This window comes from Periplaneta americana, chromosome 13 (genome assembly GCF_040183065.1).
Source record: "Periplaneta americana isolate PAMFEO1 chromosome 13, P.americana_PAMFEO1_priV1, whole genome shotgun sequence".
Lineage (NCBI taxonomy): Eukaryota > Metazoa > Arthropoda > Insecta > Blattodea > Blattidae > Periplaneta > Periplaneta americana.
Genome location: NC_091129.1, coordinates 112615084 through 112634922, shown reverse-complemented (window position 1 = coordinate 112634922; position 19839 = coordinate 112615084). Strand labels below are relative to the sequence as shown.

Below are 19839 nucleotides of genomic sequence, written 5' to 3'. Positions count from 1 at the left end.
ATTTCAAACTTAATTTTCTAATTAACCATGCATTTAATCACAAAACGTAATACAGGTTTTCTATTCATTTAAGTGTACCCTATTGCCCCTTTCAATCTGCAAAGTTATTTTACTTCCACCCTGTATAAGTCCTACTTTCCTTTTCCTGCTTGGAGAGATTGAGAATAAATCTGGAAATAAAAAATATAGCCTGCTTCAGAATTCAAACACCGGATCTCCTTACAGTGAAACACGAATTTTATCCTCTATACCACCGAATTAGATATTTAGTTGCTACTTATGTTTTATAAGGAGGCGTGAATTATTGAAAATCCGTGCCTTCCTGCATTTTTAATTTCACCGGAAATTAGAATTTTTTTTGCTGAAGTTCACTTACTAGCTAATCCCTTGCTATCAATTATTCTTCCTCCAAGCTGCTCTAGTCTGCCTAAGAGAAAGATATTTGCTTTACTTTGAGGAAGTGTTCAGCCCTATCTGATATAACCAATAAAATGTTTACATCCATAATGATATCAAACATCTTAGAATATATTTTTCAACTTATTCCTTCTAAATGACGATTATTGAAAAAAAATATAGGAAGAACACTATCATGCCAGGCATACATGCGACTCTAGATCGCACAGAACGTAGAGAATATGGCTAATAGTTTTCAGAAATGTTGTCACTTTCGATCCGTCAATTTCGTGGAAGAAATTTAAACTATGCTTCGACTATTTATAATGTTTAACAATTACACTGTTGTTGTTAGTATAGTACAGGCCTGCAGAACTCGCAAGTAGGGGAAATATGATGTCAGCCTCACTCCACTTCTATTGGGGATGATCGACTTCCGCCGCGAGAATGAATGTTGATGCAGCCGAGCGTAACTAGAACGCCATGACCGCACAGGTAGAAAAGGTGGGTGGGGTAAGAAAGGGGAGGAAAGACGTCGCTCTGAGGAGCTACAGTTCTGCAGGTCTGGTATAGTACAACTGGCTAAGGGCTGAAAGTTCCTGGATTCAATTTCGGATTGTCACGTGATTTTCTCGTTGCCTAAATTTTAGGGGGTTCAAATTTCGTCTAGATTAATACAACTTTGGTTGTGCAGTCATTTACCCACTTATTTCATCACACGTTATTGCTAAAAATATCTTGGCTCCTAAACTTTCTTTCAGAGCTCCAAATATGTAGGTCAGGCATCGAAAAACATCACAAATTCATGACGCAATATAAATACTACCCGCTACACACAAAGTGAAGACAGGGTGTGGGAAGCATCGGTCGCAGTAAGTTAGACAGTAAAGGTGCGTACACAATTAGCGAACGAACAACGAACGAACGACAAACGATTGCATTCGTTGATTGAAATCGGTACGTGTGTACGTCGCAGCAAAGGCAAACCGATCGTTTGGTTTGCCTTCGGAAGTGATCCGTCTCTTGTCGGTACATCAAAGGAAGTTGGTATTCGTTGTGGACGGGATTTGCCACTAGCTTGTAGTTCGTAGCAGAACGCAGCGCTTAGTTCAATTTCAGTAACAGGATATCGAAACTGGAGTGGACGGAAGACGCTGTTATAAATCTTATTAATGCATATAGGGAGCAGGAAACTTCATGGAATCCCAAGTATCCTACATACCACAATAAAATAAGAAAACATAATGTTTGGGAACCTATTGGAAAGATGTTTAGCTGCAAGATAGGCGAGTCAAACACGTGCAAAATTTGAAAATTATTTTTGTTTATTTATTTTCAGTGGATATATGTTTTTTGTTTATTGTAAGGAGCAGAAGTCAAAAAGAAAATTGAAAATTGAATCCCTACTGACATCATTCTGGAGTGAAAGACAGAATTCCATAAAAAGTTCTGGAATGGGGAGTGATGAAGTGTACGAGTCAACTTGGTTCGCGTATAAACATATATCGTTCTTTTGGACAAATTCACGCCCAGGAAAAACAAAGTTCCAACCATGTGCACACAAAATAAATTATTGGCACTGAAAAGTGTATTTTCGTAAGCATGATGCGCATACGACAAACACAGACAAATCTCTCTTTTTAATATTTTAAGATAATTATTGTCAGTGAGGTATCCGTGTACTGAAACTTTCCCCTGGGGCCTATTTAATAAAAGTAATAATTTAATACCATTACTAAAAAGGTAATAACATTAAGTAATATTATTACTGTTCTGTTTCATAAAAGTAATATTTAATCATATTATTTATTACCGTAAACGCTCATATTATTACTAAAATAAATAATATTACTAAAGTGTTTCATAAAGCAGCAAAGATAATTAAATTTATTAATAATATTAACGTTAGTTCCATGACTGTATTTTAAGTAATAGTTTAATAATTTGTAAAAAGTAAATGCCAATGTAGGGTTAGATTTTGAAGATAAAACCATGAAACCATTTGAAATGGATAATTCTGACTCAAATAGTGATGAAGAGGGTGTGTTTGTCCGACGTCCAAGAAATTTTAGACAACGAATATCCTACAACCATATGCAAGAAAGTTACGAATATAATGAAATAGTTGACCTTTCAATTCGAGAACTTTTCGCAAAAAACTCTGTTTCTTCAAGTTATTTTCACGTCTTTTCCCCATTTTAAAAAGCATAAGAGACAAAATGAATGACTAACAAAGTCCCTCTCCATACTTACAAATACTTACAAACTTTCATAGGCGCCAATGTAGGTGGACCAGGCTGAAATTGAAAACTATCTTATCTAATTGTAAAAGAGGAACAATTGGAAAGGGCGAAACCTAAATTAAATTCAATTACAGTATAGAACTGTTAGGAAGTAATTACTGTATATTTTACATTATTTTATGTTATTTGAATGATTGAACTTAACGTTTTCCCCTCCTTTCTCGTCATTTTTTAAATTATAATAATTGTTCAGAAATATATGCCTATGGGACATCTACATCACAAAATACAGTAATATTAATATTTTCTGTACCTATTGAAATGTTTTTTTTCAATGTATACTTGTGACAACCTGAATCTATATACTCTTCACTAATTAACATTGTGAAGATCTTGGTGAGCAGACATATATCAACAAGTAGATCTATTACAAAATATGTGGACTACTTTAAACCACCCCTATTGAGGGCATAAACTAAAATTAACTTACGAGATTTATAGGTACAGTATCCACAATTCCACATCACAATCTCTAATTAGAACATATGTATTTGCATTTTGTATAGTCAGGTAACTTCTTGAAAATACTACTTACAACATAATCAGCAATAAAAACCCATTAAGACAATTTCAGTATTTTTATTAATTTCGTCATAACATTAATCTTCTACAACATTCACACCTTCAAACTCAAACACTATATTTTCTAGGAACGACTTCACCGCGTAAGTACTTATGTAGTTATTGCATTACTTATTTATTTTTAGTAAAAGAGTAATTTTATGTGTATTTATTTACGCTTGCACCAATAATTTTTAAGCCTTTTTATATAATTACTTGCGCAGTATTCCGAATTATAACGGAACTTGAAATATCTTACATAAGACGCTTTGCAGGGTCCACTAACCCTGTCGTTAACACTGTCCTTAAGGCTGCTACAATATTGTCATCAAAAGTTTTCACTGCTTAACATTTTCATATGGTACCTACTTCTTTAGATAACGAGGTCCAAGTTTTACACACGCTTCTGTCACTGATACACTGTTTTTGGAATTGCAAACTTTACAACAGCAGAGACGTGAACAATTAGGAATGATAAAAATCTGTTCACAATATTTTAGATTTATCATATTGTTTCTTTTACTCGTAAATCAACTGAATCAAATAACAGAAACAATAACTTCGAGTTGCAGTGATTTACAATCTTATCTGAAATAAATTGTCTCCCAAACTTTCACACATATTACGATTTACTCTGTTGTTGCTATTAAAGATAGTACTTCAAAACTTATTTCATTCAACAACTGTTAACAGAGAGAATAATATAAATAGCTGTAGAGTACAGACCAACTTGGTTATGTTTGTCAGCCTTAACCTCAAATCATCTGGCTACTGTACGTATTTTACGATTCGTGCAAAACGTTTATGAAACAGAATTTAGTCTGTTAATAAAATTGTTTTCATGACTGTAATACTATTACTTAATATTATTACTGTGTTTATGAAACAGGCCTGCACTTGCTATAATTATATTTTCGTCTGCCTTTATAGCGGATAATCAGCGAATGTGAATGTTTTCTGACAATTTGCTGATGATTTGTACGTCGCTTCAAACAGCGAACGAACAACGAAGTTTTGCTACATCATTCGTTCGTTGTTCGTTCGCTAAGTGTGTACGCACCTTAAGAGGCGGTTTGTGATCGTCACTACCTTCCGTGTTTATAACAAAGAATTAACAAGAGAAAAAAGGAATGAATATATTTTTAGGATTATATTATTTTCATCAATATTCTTTTACTTTTTGATTACAATATTTCCATTCGGTAAGATTTCAAAATTAGGCGTAGCCACTGCCAATTGTGCACGAAGGCTGACATATGTTAAGTGTGTACTTTTTATCTTAATATGTTTTTAATTTTGAAAAAAAATTGTTCACAAATGAACTAAAACGTGGATATTTAGAGGAGTCAATAATTTTAAATACATCTAAATCAACACAATTCTTATGTTTACTTTTCCCAAAAGTGTCATTTTGGAGATGTGCAACCTTAAATTATAAGTCTGGATGTGTTAAAAGGATTTGCAAATAGAGAGAAATCATTTTCCATTTGTTTTAAATCACACAACCTCTAAATTCTAAATCTAAATCTCTAAATTCTGAAAGTAATGTTTTCAGGCTGTCGCACTATTTATCTATTTTGAATCAGAAACATTTGAAAGTGACTTCAGACAAGAAAAATGATGGAACTCATTGTCTTTCAATTGCACTTTACAAATATTTATCATCATGGAAAAAGATTTCACCGCATCATACATCTCAACTATGTTCTGATCAATTCCTTGAAGTCGGCAGTTTAGTTTTTTCAGCTGTTCAGAAGTAATGAACGCCAAATCACTATTCAAATAGTACTGGATAACAGAATGAGCCACTGCTGACAGTACAGACAACGCTAGAGGAAGGAGGTTCAGCGCGGAGAGGGGTGTTGTCAATTGGAATTTACGTCAGAGTTCAGGCGCTGTTTCACGAAACACAATTTTGCGATGCCTAATGTAGGTGATAGACGCAAGAGTATCAATTCAACCTATATGGAGTAGGTAGCAGCTATATTTTGTAAGGATATCTTATATGATTTTTGCATAGTGAGGACGGATGTTGTCATGAAGGAAGATGATGTCTTTAGACGATTTTCCGCCGTCGTTTGTGTTATATAATTTCTTTTAATTCGACTTTGAAGCGGCTACTATAGTATGCTGTATACATTCTTTACGTTCCAGGAAACCGTAATCATTATCTATTCTCTGATGATTTCTCTTCAATCATTGTTTATGGTGAATCTGAATGTTTCCATTCCTTGCCAGAATTCTTGTTATATGTTATTTTCCTGAGATATTATCTTCCATTCATTTCCTTCACAAGAAAACGGTTATGGATTTTCAGATACTCCAAATATATTATCTCAGATCCAAAACTATCTGTCATTTTACTGATAGAATTCACGAAATTTTCAAAATAAATTAGAAACATATTCTTTACTTCCATAAAGAAGGCGTATATTTAGGATGGACGCTGCGTAATAGGCCTACTTCTTCAACGGAATGATAACAATCAACTCATTGTCAGTGGAGTCGAAATCTCAAATTCATATTTGATCTTCTTACATCCGCTTGTTCTCCTCGTACTCCCCTTGTAGCGTCTAGAGAAGGTTACATTTTTATGTAATAATAATAATAATAATAATAATAATAATAATAATAATAATGGTTTATTTAACCTGGCAGAGTTAAGGCCATACGGCCTTATCTAACACTCAACCAGGAGTAAAACTGCGTTACAAAAAACACTACAAATTTACAAATATGACGGTAAATTTCCGAGTCCACCACCCCTCCCTCCATGCCTAGTTAGGAGAAAGACATAGTTCTACGTTAAGCAATAGGAGATGAATTGAGATCGTAATAAACGACTGGAGTGTAATAGATATCAAAAAGAGTTTTAATGGACCGCTGGGTTGTTCTACAAGTTATGATGAAAATATTTTTTTGCCCACTCTTTGAATCGAAGTCGCCTCCTTCAAGTCATTCTCAACTGAGCCAGCTTAGCTCGTATAAAAGATATTAGCATACGTAATTACTTCATTTGTCAAGAAATTAATGAAACGACTCGTGAAGAGTAGTTGTGCTTTATAAACAGCATTAGAGCAACTCTTAATCCAGTAGAATTCGTGTTTCTTACACTATTGGATTTCATGGCAATAACTCTACTCGTTAGCAAGCTGCATCTCTTAATTCACAACTACCTCGGAAGAAACGCACTGTGCTGGCCCGGGGACATGTGTAACCCGAGTGGATTGCAGTAACACAACCTCTTTTCTTACAGCGTTAAGTAATTTAATAACGTCGTATCAATTGTGGCTTGCACGTAGAGTTGATGAGAAATAATGTCACGGGTGGATGCTATTCCAGAAGGACGCCATGTTTATCTTTTTCTCTCTCATAACTACGCCAAAAATAAGTTTGATGAACGTAAAACTTTTAAAAATGTATCTTCTACTAGTATTGCAGCACTGATCTAAAATAGTGTTTCTCAAATTTTTCCACTGCGGAATCCCATTTAACATATAGTGATAACCAGCGTATAGGAAATTATACGTAAGTTTGGGCACTGCGCGTCGTTATTTTTAATGTAGCAATGACTTATTTCAATGGCCTTCAAGCCAGCTGTACCTGCATCAGCCTGAGGTTCTGCCATTTTCCCTAGAGTTGGCGCTGATATCGCAGACTTTCCAGGGAATAAGGATTGCTGTTCCACCGTTCGCGAGTGGCCGATTACACTGAACTCTAGCGTTTTAAAGTGGAATTACACGCTAATGGAGCGGATGCACACAGAAAAGGAGAACAGGAGAATTCGTTCAGTGTCTATTATTTATAATTCCTATTCGCTAATGTAACCTTCAAACCAGCTGTCCCTGCATCAGCTTGAGGATCTGCCATTTTCCCTAGAGTTGGCTTGTAATCAAATTTGTTTGTTTTGCTATTATATTATACTTATTATTTATTATTATTATTATTATTATTAATATTATTATTCACATAAACATACACAATACACAATACACAATACACAATAACCAATGCCTCGAACAAGTGCAAAATTTCAATTATCTGGGTTGTGAAATATCTTATCAAAATGAAAAAGATGTGAACAAGAAAATTACCAAATTTACACAAATTCTAGGAATAATAAACAATACATTAAAAGCTAAATTAGTACAAAAATCTACAAGAATAAAAATATATAATACACTAGCATTACCCACCCTTCTATACGGAAGCGAGATTTGGACATTAAAGAAAAAAGACATGAACAGAATCAAAGCAACGGAAATGAAATTTTTCAGGAGAACAGCAGGATATACTCTTTTAGACCGAAAAAGGAATGAAGAAATTTTAGAACAATTAGAAGTAGAGTCAGTAGAAGAAAAAATCACCAGATACAAATTCAATTGGCTAGATCATGTAAGAAGAATGGAAAATTCAAGAATCCCAAAAATTATGATGCAATATAAACCTAGAGGACATCGTCGACCAGGAAGACCGTTAAGAAGACTGCTAGATGGGGCCGAAACAGGTCTACAGAGGCCTAATTCGTGAAGGATGATGATGACATAAACATTAGTTTTAACGATTAATAGTTCCACGACTGTTGTAGATCTAAATTATAAATTAATACTTCTTGAAATACGTTGACGAGCGGATAAACAAAATTAATATGACTTCTGTGTTTATGTTTACTGTACAGCATGTTTAAGTTAAAGGTGAACAGAAGCAATCTGAATTCTGGTTCGCGATATTTTTACGTTTATATTAAATATAAACAAAAGAATTCTCTAATAAAATCTTTAAAACTATTACAGTGCACTAATATGTTTAAATTATGTTAAATATTTTATAAAAATAACGGTTTCATAAAAAAAAATACTTCAGAAAAAAAAGTTGTTTATCGTGCGTAAATTCAAAATCTGATGAAGTTAATCTCTAAATGACCTTGATAACCTATACTACATCAAAAATAACTTAATGCCATTGTTGTACCCCTTAAAACGAAGAAACGCTTATTCAAAATTGTATTATCGTAATGGCGTTATTTTTACAAAAGCAGTTGGAAAGTTAAAAAAAAAAAAAAAAAAAAAAAAAAAACATCATTGGCGGAAAGCTGAAGCCCTATTTCTGCTTCTGAATTTCTGAATTTAGCCTGTTTCGATATTTTGTTTTGGTAAAAGTGATAAGTGATAAATATAATATTATTCATGTTATAATTTTTATTATTTATGACATTTCATGTTACTTACTATTGATTATATTTTCGTGAATTTTGTGTTCAGTGTAGAATGTCCGCTAAGTACAAAATAAAATTTATGAAAGCTTTAGAACTCGCGGAACCTTTAAGATTTAACAGAGGATTCAGGTAAATTATACTAGCCCATTCTTGAGGCGAACAGCCCATGAAGTGCCAAGGTCATCAGTCGGTTGCTGGCCTCAGGTCCACATGCCTCAGCAGAGGTGAACGATCATCCAAGGCGGTATTGTGTGGCCAGCACGATGATCTCCCTAGCCGTTATAGCTAGTTTTCTAAACCGAATTTCGGTACCTATCATACAGTAACTCCTCAAATTCATTACGATGCTGGAAGGGCACCGATCCCATACACTGGTCGAAATTGCATCAGAATTTTTTTTTCCCATGAGGACTCGAAATAATGCTTATTCCGTAACAAGAGTTCTCGGCATGATGCCTTAGACCACGACTCTACGGCTATATCGAAGAGTTACTACAAAGGCCGGGTGATGGAATCGGTTATCGAAATCAGATAATTAATGGCATAAGTTTTATATGTAACATGCCAGGTGTTCCGTGATTTTCCACATGGTCTGTCTCACTCCATTCTCTATGTAATTATTGGCTATATTCGTTATTATACAAATCTGGTTTTTCAGCTGTAAGCTGACTTGAATAACTTCAAAACTGTTCCAGGGCCGGGTATCGAACCCGGGACCTTTGATTGAGCGCACCAACACTCTACCGACTGAGCTACCCAGGAACTATACCAGACCTCGACTCAATTTTCCCCTCATATCCACATACCTCAAGTGGGTTGACATCGTCAGTGTGCAGCATTGAGTGCTCACTTACTGTGTGACTTAAATTTGTGGCTGTTATCGAAACAGTAACGCGTATTATACAAATTTGGCTTTTCAGCTGACTTGAACAATTTCAAGGGAAAATGGTCTCAGTTCGATATCCGGCTCTGGAACAATTCTGTGATGTTCGGGTAAAGAGGGATGTCATTTTTTGTGCAGATAGAATTTTGTTCCCCAGATGAACGCACAAGTTAAATTATACAAGTGAGTGTGCAAAAATCAAAAGAATGTGTTTTATTTGTGTAGAAGATTATTTGCAGTAAGGGTCCTAAGTTTAATTTTCATTTATCTCCAAACTCATTTTGATGACTTATCTCCTTTTACCCAAACAACACAGAATTTTTCCCTTCAAATTATTATGTTCTTTATTGCTTCTTTAAACGGAACGGCAAAAATCGGAGTCAGAAAAGTGGCCCATAGCCTTGGAGCTCACAAACACTTCCTCTCTGCCCATATTTCCCTTGCAAGGATGCGCGATCAGATACCTCTGAATTTGTTCATCCTTCCATTTCGTATTCCTTCATTCAATTTTAATAGGAGACTTATTTACCTCATACTCGTCGAGAACAAAGTTCCACTATCAATTGTTCCTCAAACCCAAAAGAGAAAATTAGAAAAATATCATCATCATCATCATCATCATCCTTAGAGGAGAACATTGCAGATTCTGTGCATAAGGAGTCGCGAAGCTGTGAAACTCAACATGCAACTGATTGCACGAGATGAGTTTCATACTATTGATTTCATGCAACAAGCTGACTTAACCTCAGTGAAGTGAGTGGGTCATCTTCACTCTCCGGCTCCTTTGTTCCCGAACTCATTAGACAGGGGGTTAACGGGTGTCATAGTCGTTCTGGAGGCTGGGAGAAGAGAAGAATCCCTTGTCTTTATCCGGGATCGGAATCTACAACTCTGTAGCGGGTCGTTCAATCGAATGAGCTAACTTGACCCCTCCCTCCCCCCTTGCTGTAATTATGCACTGTTTAAAAATGCAATAAACAATCATGAGCGTTCCTGTTCCACTATAATAAAAACGTTCTAAACACCCCAACTTTTAAAATGATTTTAACGAACTGAAAGTTATTTGTCCACTCTCAAATTACAATTCAGTGCTCTGGTTAAGAGCGACTGAAGTACTCGATACTTCAGTCTGTGAAGTCCTCAATGGTTAGGGAGCAGGTTTAAAGAGAATGGAGGCCATGGTAATTAGTTCGAATCTCGCCTAGTGCATACATGTTAGTCCACTGAAAACCGTGACAGATACTGAATAGAAAAAAGTACGTTTATTGTCTACAAGTCCCAGTAAAACACCCGGATTTTTCCTGAAAGTTTTATTTCATTATGTTCCCTTAAAGTGAGTACAAACGTACCACAAAATTTGATATAATTAATTAGGGTCTATTTTTGATATAGTATATCCTATTCTTTCCTAGATAAATTTATTTACTCGTATATAGGCACTAAATACTTGCGGGGGGCAGACTAATTGGGATTTCTCGGTCTCTGATCGGGTGAAAAATCCTAATGGAACTGATATTTGACCCTTGCGGTCAATTTCAAAAAAATACGAAGGACCTAATAAATTAGTCAAATCCACTCTCCTCACCTCCACGCTGGGGCTCCCTGGATCTTTTAAGATGCGAAAGAGAGAGTGGTGTGCGGAAAGCAACAGGAAGCTACCGCATTTATCTTTCCCAATAAACGGCAGAAAAAGGAATTCTCTGTCACTGGCTGAGAAGAAACTGCCTACTGAAAGATCCACTGAAAGGAATGCTGAACGGGAGGAAAAGTCGGGGCAATGAAGATATCAAATGATAGACGACATTAAGGATCATATGCGGAAATTTAGAGGAAGGCAGAAAATAGGAAAGATTGGATAATGCTTGCAGTGAAAGACCTGCCCTTGGGCAGAAGACTATGAATGAATGAATCGTTACTTTTCACTATTATCCAAATTTATCAGAAAAATATTATGTGTGCGTAATAATTCTAAGTATGTATGTATGTATATATGTAGTCCACACCTGTGGAGTAACGGTCAGCGCGTCTGGCCGCGAAACCAGGTGGCCCGGGTTCGAATCCCGATCGGTTGAGGTTTTTCCCGGGGTTTTCCCTCAACCCAATACGAGAAAATGCTGGGTAACTTTCGGTGCTGGACTCCGGACTCATTTCACCGGCATTATCACCTTCATTTCATTCAGACGCTAATTAACCTAGATGTTGATACAGCGTCGTAAGATAAAATCTACGTTCTTCAGTATGTATGTATGTATGTATGTATGTATGTATGTATGTATGTATGTATGTATGTATGTATGTATGTATGCATGTTCCTTCTCCTCTCCATTGCATACATCGCTGACTAGTATCATAATTCATTAATCAGACTTGAGTTGAGATGTATTCATTATTGTTCTTCCTCTGATACTCCGTCAAGTGAGATGTACTGCCTGATAATAGATGTATATAGCCCATTCGTTATCTCGTCAAACCAAATGCTTGCGTGCGCCGTAACTCATAGTAAAAATCTAATGGTGGGGGTTAGTTTGCTAGCTAGCTGCAGATGGAGTCCGACATCCGCCGTCTTCCAAGAATTTGGCATCGTATTGTTGACATGGCAGGAAACTATATTTTAAGTATATAATGTTAGATGTAATCTGAAAGATTTAGTATGAAACAGTAACTATGTTGTCATTACTTTTCGAATGCTATAGTACAGGTATCCAAAAATTGTGTTTCGTGAAACTGCGCCTGATCTCTAAGTTCCACGTGACAACACCCCTCTCCGCGCTGAACCCCTTCCTCTAGCGTTGTCTGCACTGTCAGCAGTGGCTCATTCTGTTATCCAGTACCATCTGAATAGTGATTTGGCGGTCATAACGATATTTCTGAACAGCTGAACAAACCAAACTGTCGACTTCAAGGACGTGATCAGAACATTGTTGTCTTGTATGACGCGGTGAAATATTTTTCCATGATGATAAATGTTTGGAAAAAGCAATTGAAAAAAATGAGTTTCATCATTTTTCTTGTCTGAAGTCACTTTCAAATGTTTCTGATTCAAGAATAGATAAATAATGCCACATACTGGAAACATTACTTCCAGAATTTAGAGATAGAAGTTTTGTGATTTTAAACAAAGGGAAAATGATTTCTCTGTATTTGCAAATACTTTTAACACACCCATTATGAAGGTACGACCAGACTTATAATTTGAGATTCCTGATCTCCAAACTGACACTTTTGTGAAAAGCAAGCATAAGGATTGTGTTGGTTTAGATGTATTTAAAAATATTTACTCCTCTAAATATCCACGTCTTAGATTTGCTGTCACAATCGCATCTATGTTCAGTTCTAAGTACATTTGTAAACACTTTTTTTTTTTCAAAATTAAACATGTTCAAATCAAAACGACAGATAGGCTTAACAGATGTTGGTCTTCGTGCACAATTGGCAGTGGCTACTTATGAGGCAATCCCTAATTTTGAGTTCTTACCGAATAGAAATATTGTAATAAAAAAGAATTAAAGAATGCAAATGAAAATAATAGCCTATAATCCTAAAAATATATTCATTCCTTCTTTCTCTTGCTATTTCTTTGTTATAAATAATAAACGAAAGCGTACTAATGTGGAACAATGTGGTGGGTTATCTACTATTCCCTACTTTATTCTGTCAGGGATCGTGTTCTTTTAGTGCAGATCGAGAAGTGATATCGTTCACATTGTTTCCCGCACAGGTTGCACACGCAATTTTGTCTGCTGGCTCGTGGTATCCTTGCTTCATACACAGCTTGTGGTGGAGACCATGTACCGACAGTCTTGTCAGAGCGCTGCGTAATTCCTGGTTTGGTCTTGTCCAACGGCGATCGACCATGGCATCTGTGGAGTAGAAGTCCTCCCAGATTTCGTCTCTCTTTCTTCGTCGATCGTGTAGATGTAGAACTTCTTCTGATTTTTCTGTTGATGGCAGTAGTAGTTGCAAGCGTAGATCCTCGATGACAAAGGTTTCCCTTGCAAGCTCGTATACTAGGCGCGATGGTGTGTGTATAGATAGGCCTAGATATTGTTATATTTCTTTGTCATGAACACGGAAAGTAGTGACGATCACAAACCGCCTCTGCTGTTTCGCTTACTGCGCCGAAGCTTTCCACTCCCTGTCTTCACTTTGCGTGTAGCGGGTAGCATTTATATTGCGTCATGAATTTGTGACGTTTTGCGATGCCTGCCCTAGTATTTTAAAGGTGCCTGGCTTTCCAATAACGTACCAATTAGTTGACGTACTGTCCGTTACTCAGGAGAAGACGAGCGGAAAGAATGTGACCTTCTTGACTATCGCTGTTGATTATTATAAACATCGCTCAGATAAGCATCCCAGTAGCCAGGTTATTACTCGTACAGGAAACGTGAGTAACAATGGGTATGGAAATTAAAGCTAAGTTGAACGGAAGAAGACCTACTGTCGGTGACTCAGGAGAAGACGAGAGCGGACTGAGGAGGAAGGGATGTGAACAGATAAAGTATGACAACACGTGCAATATTTGTACTGCAGTAAGCGGAAACATTAGGTCTCCTTCTGTTCAACTTAGCTTTAATTTCCATACGCATTGTTACTCATGTTTCCTGCACGAGTAATAACCTGGCTACTGGGATGCTTATCTGAGCGATGTTTATAATAATCAACAGCGATAGTCAAGAAGGTCACATTCTTTCCGCTCGTCTTCTCCTGAGTAACGGACAGTAATGTTTCCGCTTACTGCAGTACAAATATTGGACGTGTTGTCGTACGCTATCTGTTCACATCCCTTCCTCCTCAGTCCGCTCTCGTCTTCTCCTGAGTCACCGACAGTAGGTACATTTATTTCTGTTCTTACGTGCTCATTCAGAATTTTCACAATTTTGAAATTCATTTAATTGATTTCGACACTTCGGAACTGGGTACCGGTATCTCTTGATCGTATGCGGGACTCCCGGTTTGAAATAGACCACGACAGCTCGCGTCACTGACGTCACTGTTGTGGCGGCGCAGCTGCTCAACGAGAAGATTCTATTAGCACAATTGCTACGGGCAGGGCTGGCCAGGCCCGCTTCTTGGAGGGCACGCGGAGTCGACGGGCTGCCTGACCTTGTGCACCCCTCGCGGCGGCCACGCGACCTTTGACACGCGCATGATGTCAGCCACTTAGCGACGATAATTAGACAGTTGCTAGGAGACGCGCCCACGTCAGGAGGTCCAGGGTTCAGAACCCGGGAACAATGCAAACACGAGTCCCGCTATAAATGCGATTTACACGGGCGGGCGGGAACGCAAATCAAATCACAGAGAGAGGCCAGAGCAAATACGAGCGCGGAATTATGAAATGTCTACATTTTGCGCTCCCGGGGCCGCTTTGATGCGCAGCTAATCCAAACACAGAAAACCCGGCTCTTCTGAAGAATGAAAACCTAATAAAATGAACAAACATTGGGATTAATGTGGTTCACGTATTCCTGTTTGTTGCAGATAGCGGGGCACCGCAGTATGTTCTGCTACCACTGCCCGCCCTCGTTGCATCCCTCCACGGCCCCGAGGTTGCCGTCGCTCGACTACCCCTTCACACCTACGCACCCCTGTAAGTACAACTCTGCAGTGTGGGCCCGTCTCACAACTCTTGTAATAATAATAATAATAATAATAATAATAATAATAATAATAATAATAATAATAATAATAAGTAAGCAAATGTTTTGTGATTAGAAGAAAAGTCCAAATTCCAGAAAAGTAGTCTACAACAGAAAAAGGAAAACTAATTTTAAATTCTTATAACTTAATAAAAATATTGATCTTGTACCTATAGTCCTACCAAAAATAAGTCACATCTTTTAAAGCTTCAGAGAAAATATTGATCCTTTCATTAATTCCCAAAATTAATATTTTAAATAAACTACTCTGTGGAATAATAATGATAATGAATAATAATAATAATGATAATAATAATAATAATAATAATAATAATAATAATAATAATAATGGTTACCAGAGATCCGTATTTAGCAGAAAATGTCCATATTTTGAAGGTCAGTCATATCGTCCTGCATTTATTATTTTTTTTGAATTTCTTAAATCCCCATATTTTTTATGGAAAAGTCATAACCCTCTGTTTTTTCATAAGTCTGTTTCAAAACACAATTCTGAACAGGGAATAAAACTTCATTTTACGTTCATAGATTTTATTCAGGCACTGAATTCCCTTCAATGTTACCTTCGAAATTTATAAATCGGAACAAGTTAGCAATATAAAAGTCATTCTTGATTGAATTTCCAGAGATAAAGCTATAATGATTTTCAGAATTGTGGGTTAAGTACTTTTGACTATATACCGCTCAATTAACGCTTTTAGTGTCAGAGTTGAATCACCCATAATTAAAATTTTTATTATCTGAAAATCAGCATGAGTGAAACTTGGACACACGGATTTATTCTTCCACTGTAGTGAATACTTCAGAATTTCTTCAGTCATCTCTCAGTAAATATATGACGACTGTGTTAGTTATTCTAATTACACTTTAAAATTTCGCGATAAAAAAAACTGGACATATTTCATGCATTTTTTAATCTGCACTGCTAAGAAGTACATTACTGTAATTTATTGATTTTTATGTTAAATTAATTTCTAATAATTGTTTTCTTGTTTTGCAAGTAATTATTTAGCATAAACCTAAAAAATGAGTAACACCAATTTTGTAGCTTAATCTAAAAATCATAAGATGTAAGATGTCCAGAAACGTGATTTTGTCCTGCTTTTGTCCTCTTTTTCGAACCAATTTGTCCTGTTTTTATTCATGATTATCTGACAACCCTAATAATAATAATAATAATAATAATAATAATAATAATAATAGCAGTAGTAATAGTAATAATAATCATACACCAAATACATAACATAGCTACATACTAAAATAGCCGCATACTAGCCATACCAACACATAAGACATCATCATATTCATCATCATACACAATCTCGCTCTCGCGCTTGTAGAATACCCTACCCAGTGACATCAGAGACTGTCGGAATTTAGTAGCGTTCAAAAGCAAACTTATTAAGCATTTTCTTACTGCATAGAGTAGGTTTAATTTTTACTTAATTAATAAAAAAGAATTTCTCTCTTCTTAACTTTTGCAATAAAGTGTCTAGCTTTTATTAGTCAGTTAATCTTTTAGTACTTTGATTTTTATTGTATTTGTAAATTTAATACTAATTGTAATTATAATTGTAATTGTATTCTTAATATTGTAGTTGTAATCCCCTGGTGGAGGGGGAGAGAAGGCCTTATGGCCTTATCTCTACCAGGTTAAATAAATAAATAAATAAATAAATAAAAATAAATAAATAACGTACAATTTATCACTGATTATGTAATCCCTAGAAAAAAAAAAAAAAAATATATATATATACATATTATTATTATTATTATCATTATTATCATTATTATTATCATTATTATCATTATTATTATCATTATTATTATTATTATTATTAAGTTTATTTATAGACCTACACGCTTTAAAGTCTATGGTCATATCGTGTGTGTAGGATCTTTGGGTATATCACTAGATTGTACTTAATATTTTTTAGTTTTTTGTTTCTATTGCCGTGTGTTATAGATGGCTAGTGTTCCTCAAATTGATTTTAAATTTTGATTAATGTTTATTATATTGGCGATTGAGGTGGTGATGAATCATGGTATACGAATTTGCACTCCGGCATTTAGCTTTGTAACTGAGGGAAGCTATGAAAAACCCCAGTCACATTAGTCGGCCGCGGGGTTTGAACCCGGCACCTGCCGAATGGAAGTCTCAAACGTTACCGTCTGACCCAACTCGCTCGGTTACCTAGGAATTTTACAGAAAGGCACAGTGTACTAAATACTTATGCCATTGGGTTACCAGGAGAACTGAGTTTAGGATGTTGATAAAAGAGCAATAAAAATCTTTACTGCCGACCAATTCATAAATAAGATAATGATTATTAGACGAGAAAAATTCGCTCCGGCACCGGGGATCGAACCGGGTCCTTGGTTCTACGTACCAAGTGCTACGCTACCACTGATTTACTGAGCTACGCCGAAGTTCAATCCACAGCACCGGATCGAATCCCCCTTCTCTAGTGTTTTTTTCTTTTGTGGCCTGACTCCAAGTTCGACACATATGGACACATATTAACTGCTATTATACAAGGAGCACACTTAATTCAGTGACTTGATGACCGGGATTTCACAGTAATATGCACTGTTGGGCGAAGAATCTACTTAAAAATTAATTTTTGGTGCTGCAGAATGTATCTGTTATGGTAACAATGATTATTAGAGGAGAAATATTCGAGCCCGGGTCCTTGGTACCAAGTGTTCTAACCACTGAGCTACACTAGAGTTCAATCCACTGCTTTTCTATTGGCGCCGCCCAATTTTGCATAATAGTATACATTAACTCCTAAAAGGAAGAAATAGTGTAGAAACTGTAATATATTTTCACGTAATTGCATTCTTAGAAAGAGTACTGGAAAATATTTTGAAGTGGTTTAATCCCATTCAAGCCATTTCAGGAATCGCTATTTGCCTTAAGGCTAAGTTGCCGCTGGGTGGTATAGGGCAAAAAAATAAAAATAATAAACCAACAAACCGTTTTCCAAGAAATACAAACATATAACATTGCCCGACGCGTTTCATTCGTGTTTGTAAAAGGATACGAGATAGAATTCCGTTTAACATCACACAGGCCTCAGCGAAAACCCTGTTTTCTTTAAAATTATTTAGATTTTTTGCACAAAATTACATTAAATGTAAACGCAAATAAATTACCTTTCAGTGAAGACTACATCAAAAAAAGATTCCTGCGGGCGTAGAACTCTGGCGCTGCTTTGCTTCTTCGCTTTATTGTCACTTTCCAGCGAGCCGTACCTGCAACACCAGCCAGCGAACCCCTCAACTCCCTCCGCCTATAAAAACTTGACGCAACAATGAATGTGTTCCATCCCCTTTCTGCTCTTATAGGTTTCACGAAAGTAATGTTCAAAGTATGCAAAGAAAATGACGTCTACAGGAATAATTCACGCAACGATCTGGTGGCGTTCTGAAAAAGAGACATTGTTCCTCTCCATTTGGCGCGATGAAGACATTTCTCGTGACGAAAAATAATTCGCTTCAGTGCAACAATGTCTTATCCAGCAAACAGGTCGTCCTCGACGATCTAGTGGCTACCGCACTTGCCATTACGTATGAAGTTAGCAGGTTCAAACCTTTCCTGGCGGATTTTAAAGAATCGATAAAAATGCTTTGTATCGCTTTTATGAAAGAAACGTGAAGCCGAGTGTGCCTTGTAAAATATTTACGGCCGTGAAAGAACTCTAGTCTTCTGCTATCGCTGGTACTGCAGAATTTATAGCCTCAAACCCAGAGAACTCGAGTTCGAATTCCGACAAGGAGTAAAGAATTAGACTTCTGCGGTGATGATCGTTCTAGAACAATTACCGCATTATTTTGGGTTTTAGACTGTACATAAAGATACATATCACGAGTGGCCAGTTGTTTGTCCTAGTCAGGTATTTCGGATCAAAAGTAGTGGACAACCCATCAAGTCATGGGCAATATTAATCTGATTAGTAGGGTCGTGACATCGGTATATTAGTATTAATCCGTGGTGAACATACGACGCCGGACAGAATGTAGTCGACGTGTTTCAAGTACAGGCAGCGGAAGCGAATTTGACACACGCCTAACCAAGTACGTTCCGTGTTTTGTATACGATTATTGCGCAGTATAAAATCAAGACAATACAATCATTGTATAATAAGGGTTAATATCGAAAAGGTCTGAAATGCTGGTGAGGTTGGAATAATTGTTGGAAATCATACTTAAATTGTTACAAAGTGGTAAAACATAAGTCTGAAAAGATTTTTATGCTCGACCATGCCGAAATGTAGTAATTATACACCTGGTAGCAGCCCTTTAATGGACCTCATTAAAGTACACCTACTCATTAAAGTTCAGGTGTTCCGCCAATCAGAAAGCACCACATGAAAGCGCAAGTATCGATTTCACCAATTGCACAATAAATAACCTACATTTGAAATAAAGTCAGTTCTGTTACTATAATAATTGGCGTTAATTGTAAATAATATTCAAATAAATTCAATTTGTCATCTCGTTTTTCAATGTATAATTCAATTTCAAGGTTATATCAAGATTAAAGTTTCTTTTACTCTCTAGATTATATCAAGGTCGTCGACATCTGTTTCTCGGAAAAAATCAATACTTTCGCGTCTGCGCACATCTCACAATTTACTCGCTTGCGCTCGTTTCATAAACATACTCGCATCTTAATTACTACCATTATAGGCTCTTTGCATAATGTACTATTTTATATTTAGAGTTTTGCATTACAGTTTTAGAAAGATGAAAACGTATATGGCGTACAATTTTGCTTTCCCTATATTTAACTGTTACATTTATTTATCATATCTATTC

The 19839-nt window shown here is 36.2% G+C and overlaps 1 protein-coding gene across 1 annotated transcript in view; it reads left to right on the top strand.

The window, feature by feature from the left end:
* Drgx (Dorsal root ganglia homeobox) overlaps positions 1-19839 on the top strand; it is a 263542-nt gene that overhangs the window by 41535 nt on the left and 202168 nt on the right. Inside the window, exon 2 of the mRNA XM_069843870.1 lies at positions 14840-14948. Coding sequence (XP_069699971.1) covers positions 14840-14948 — 109 coding nt within the window. The remainder of the gene's footprint in view (positions 1-14839; positions 14949-19839) is intronic.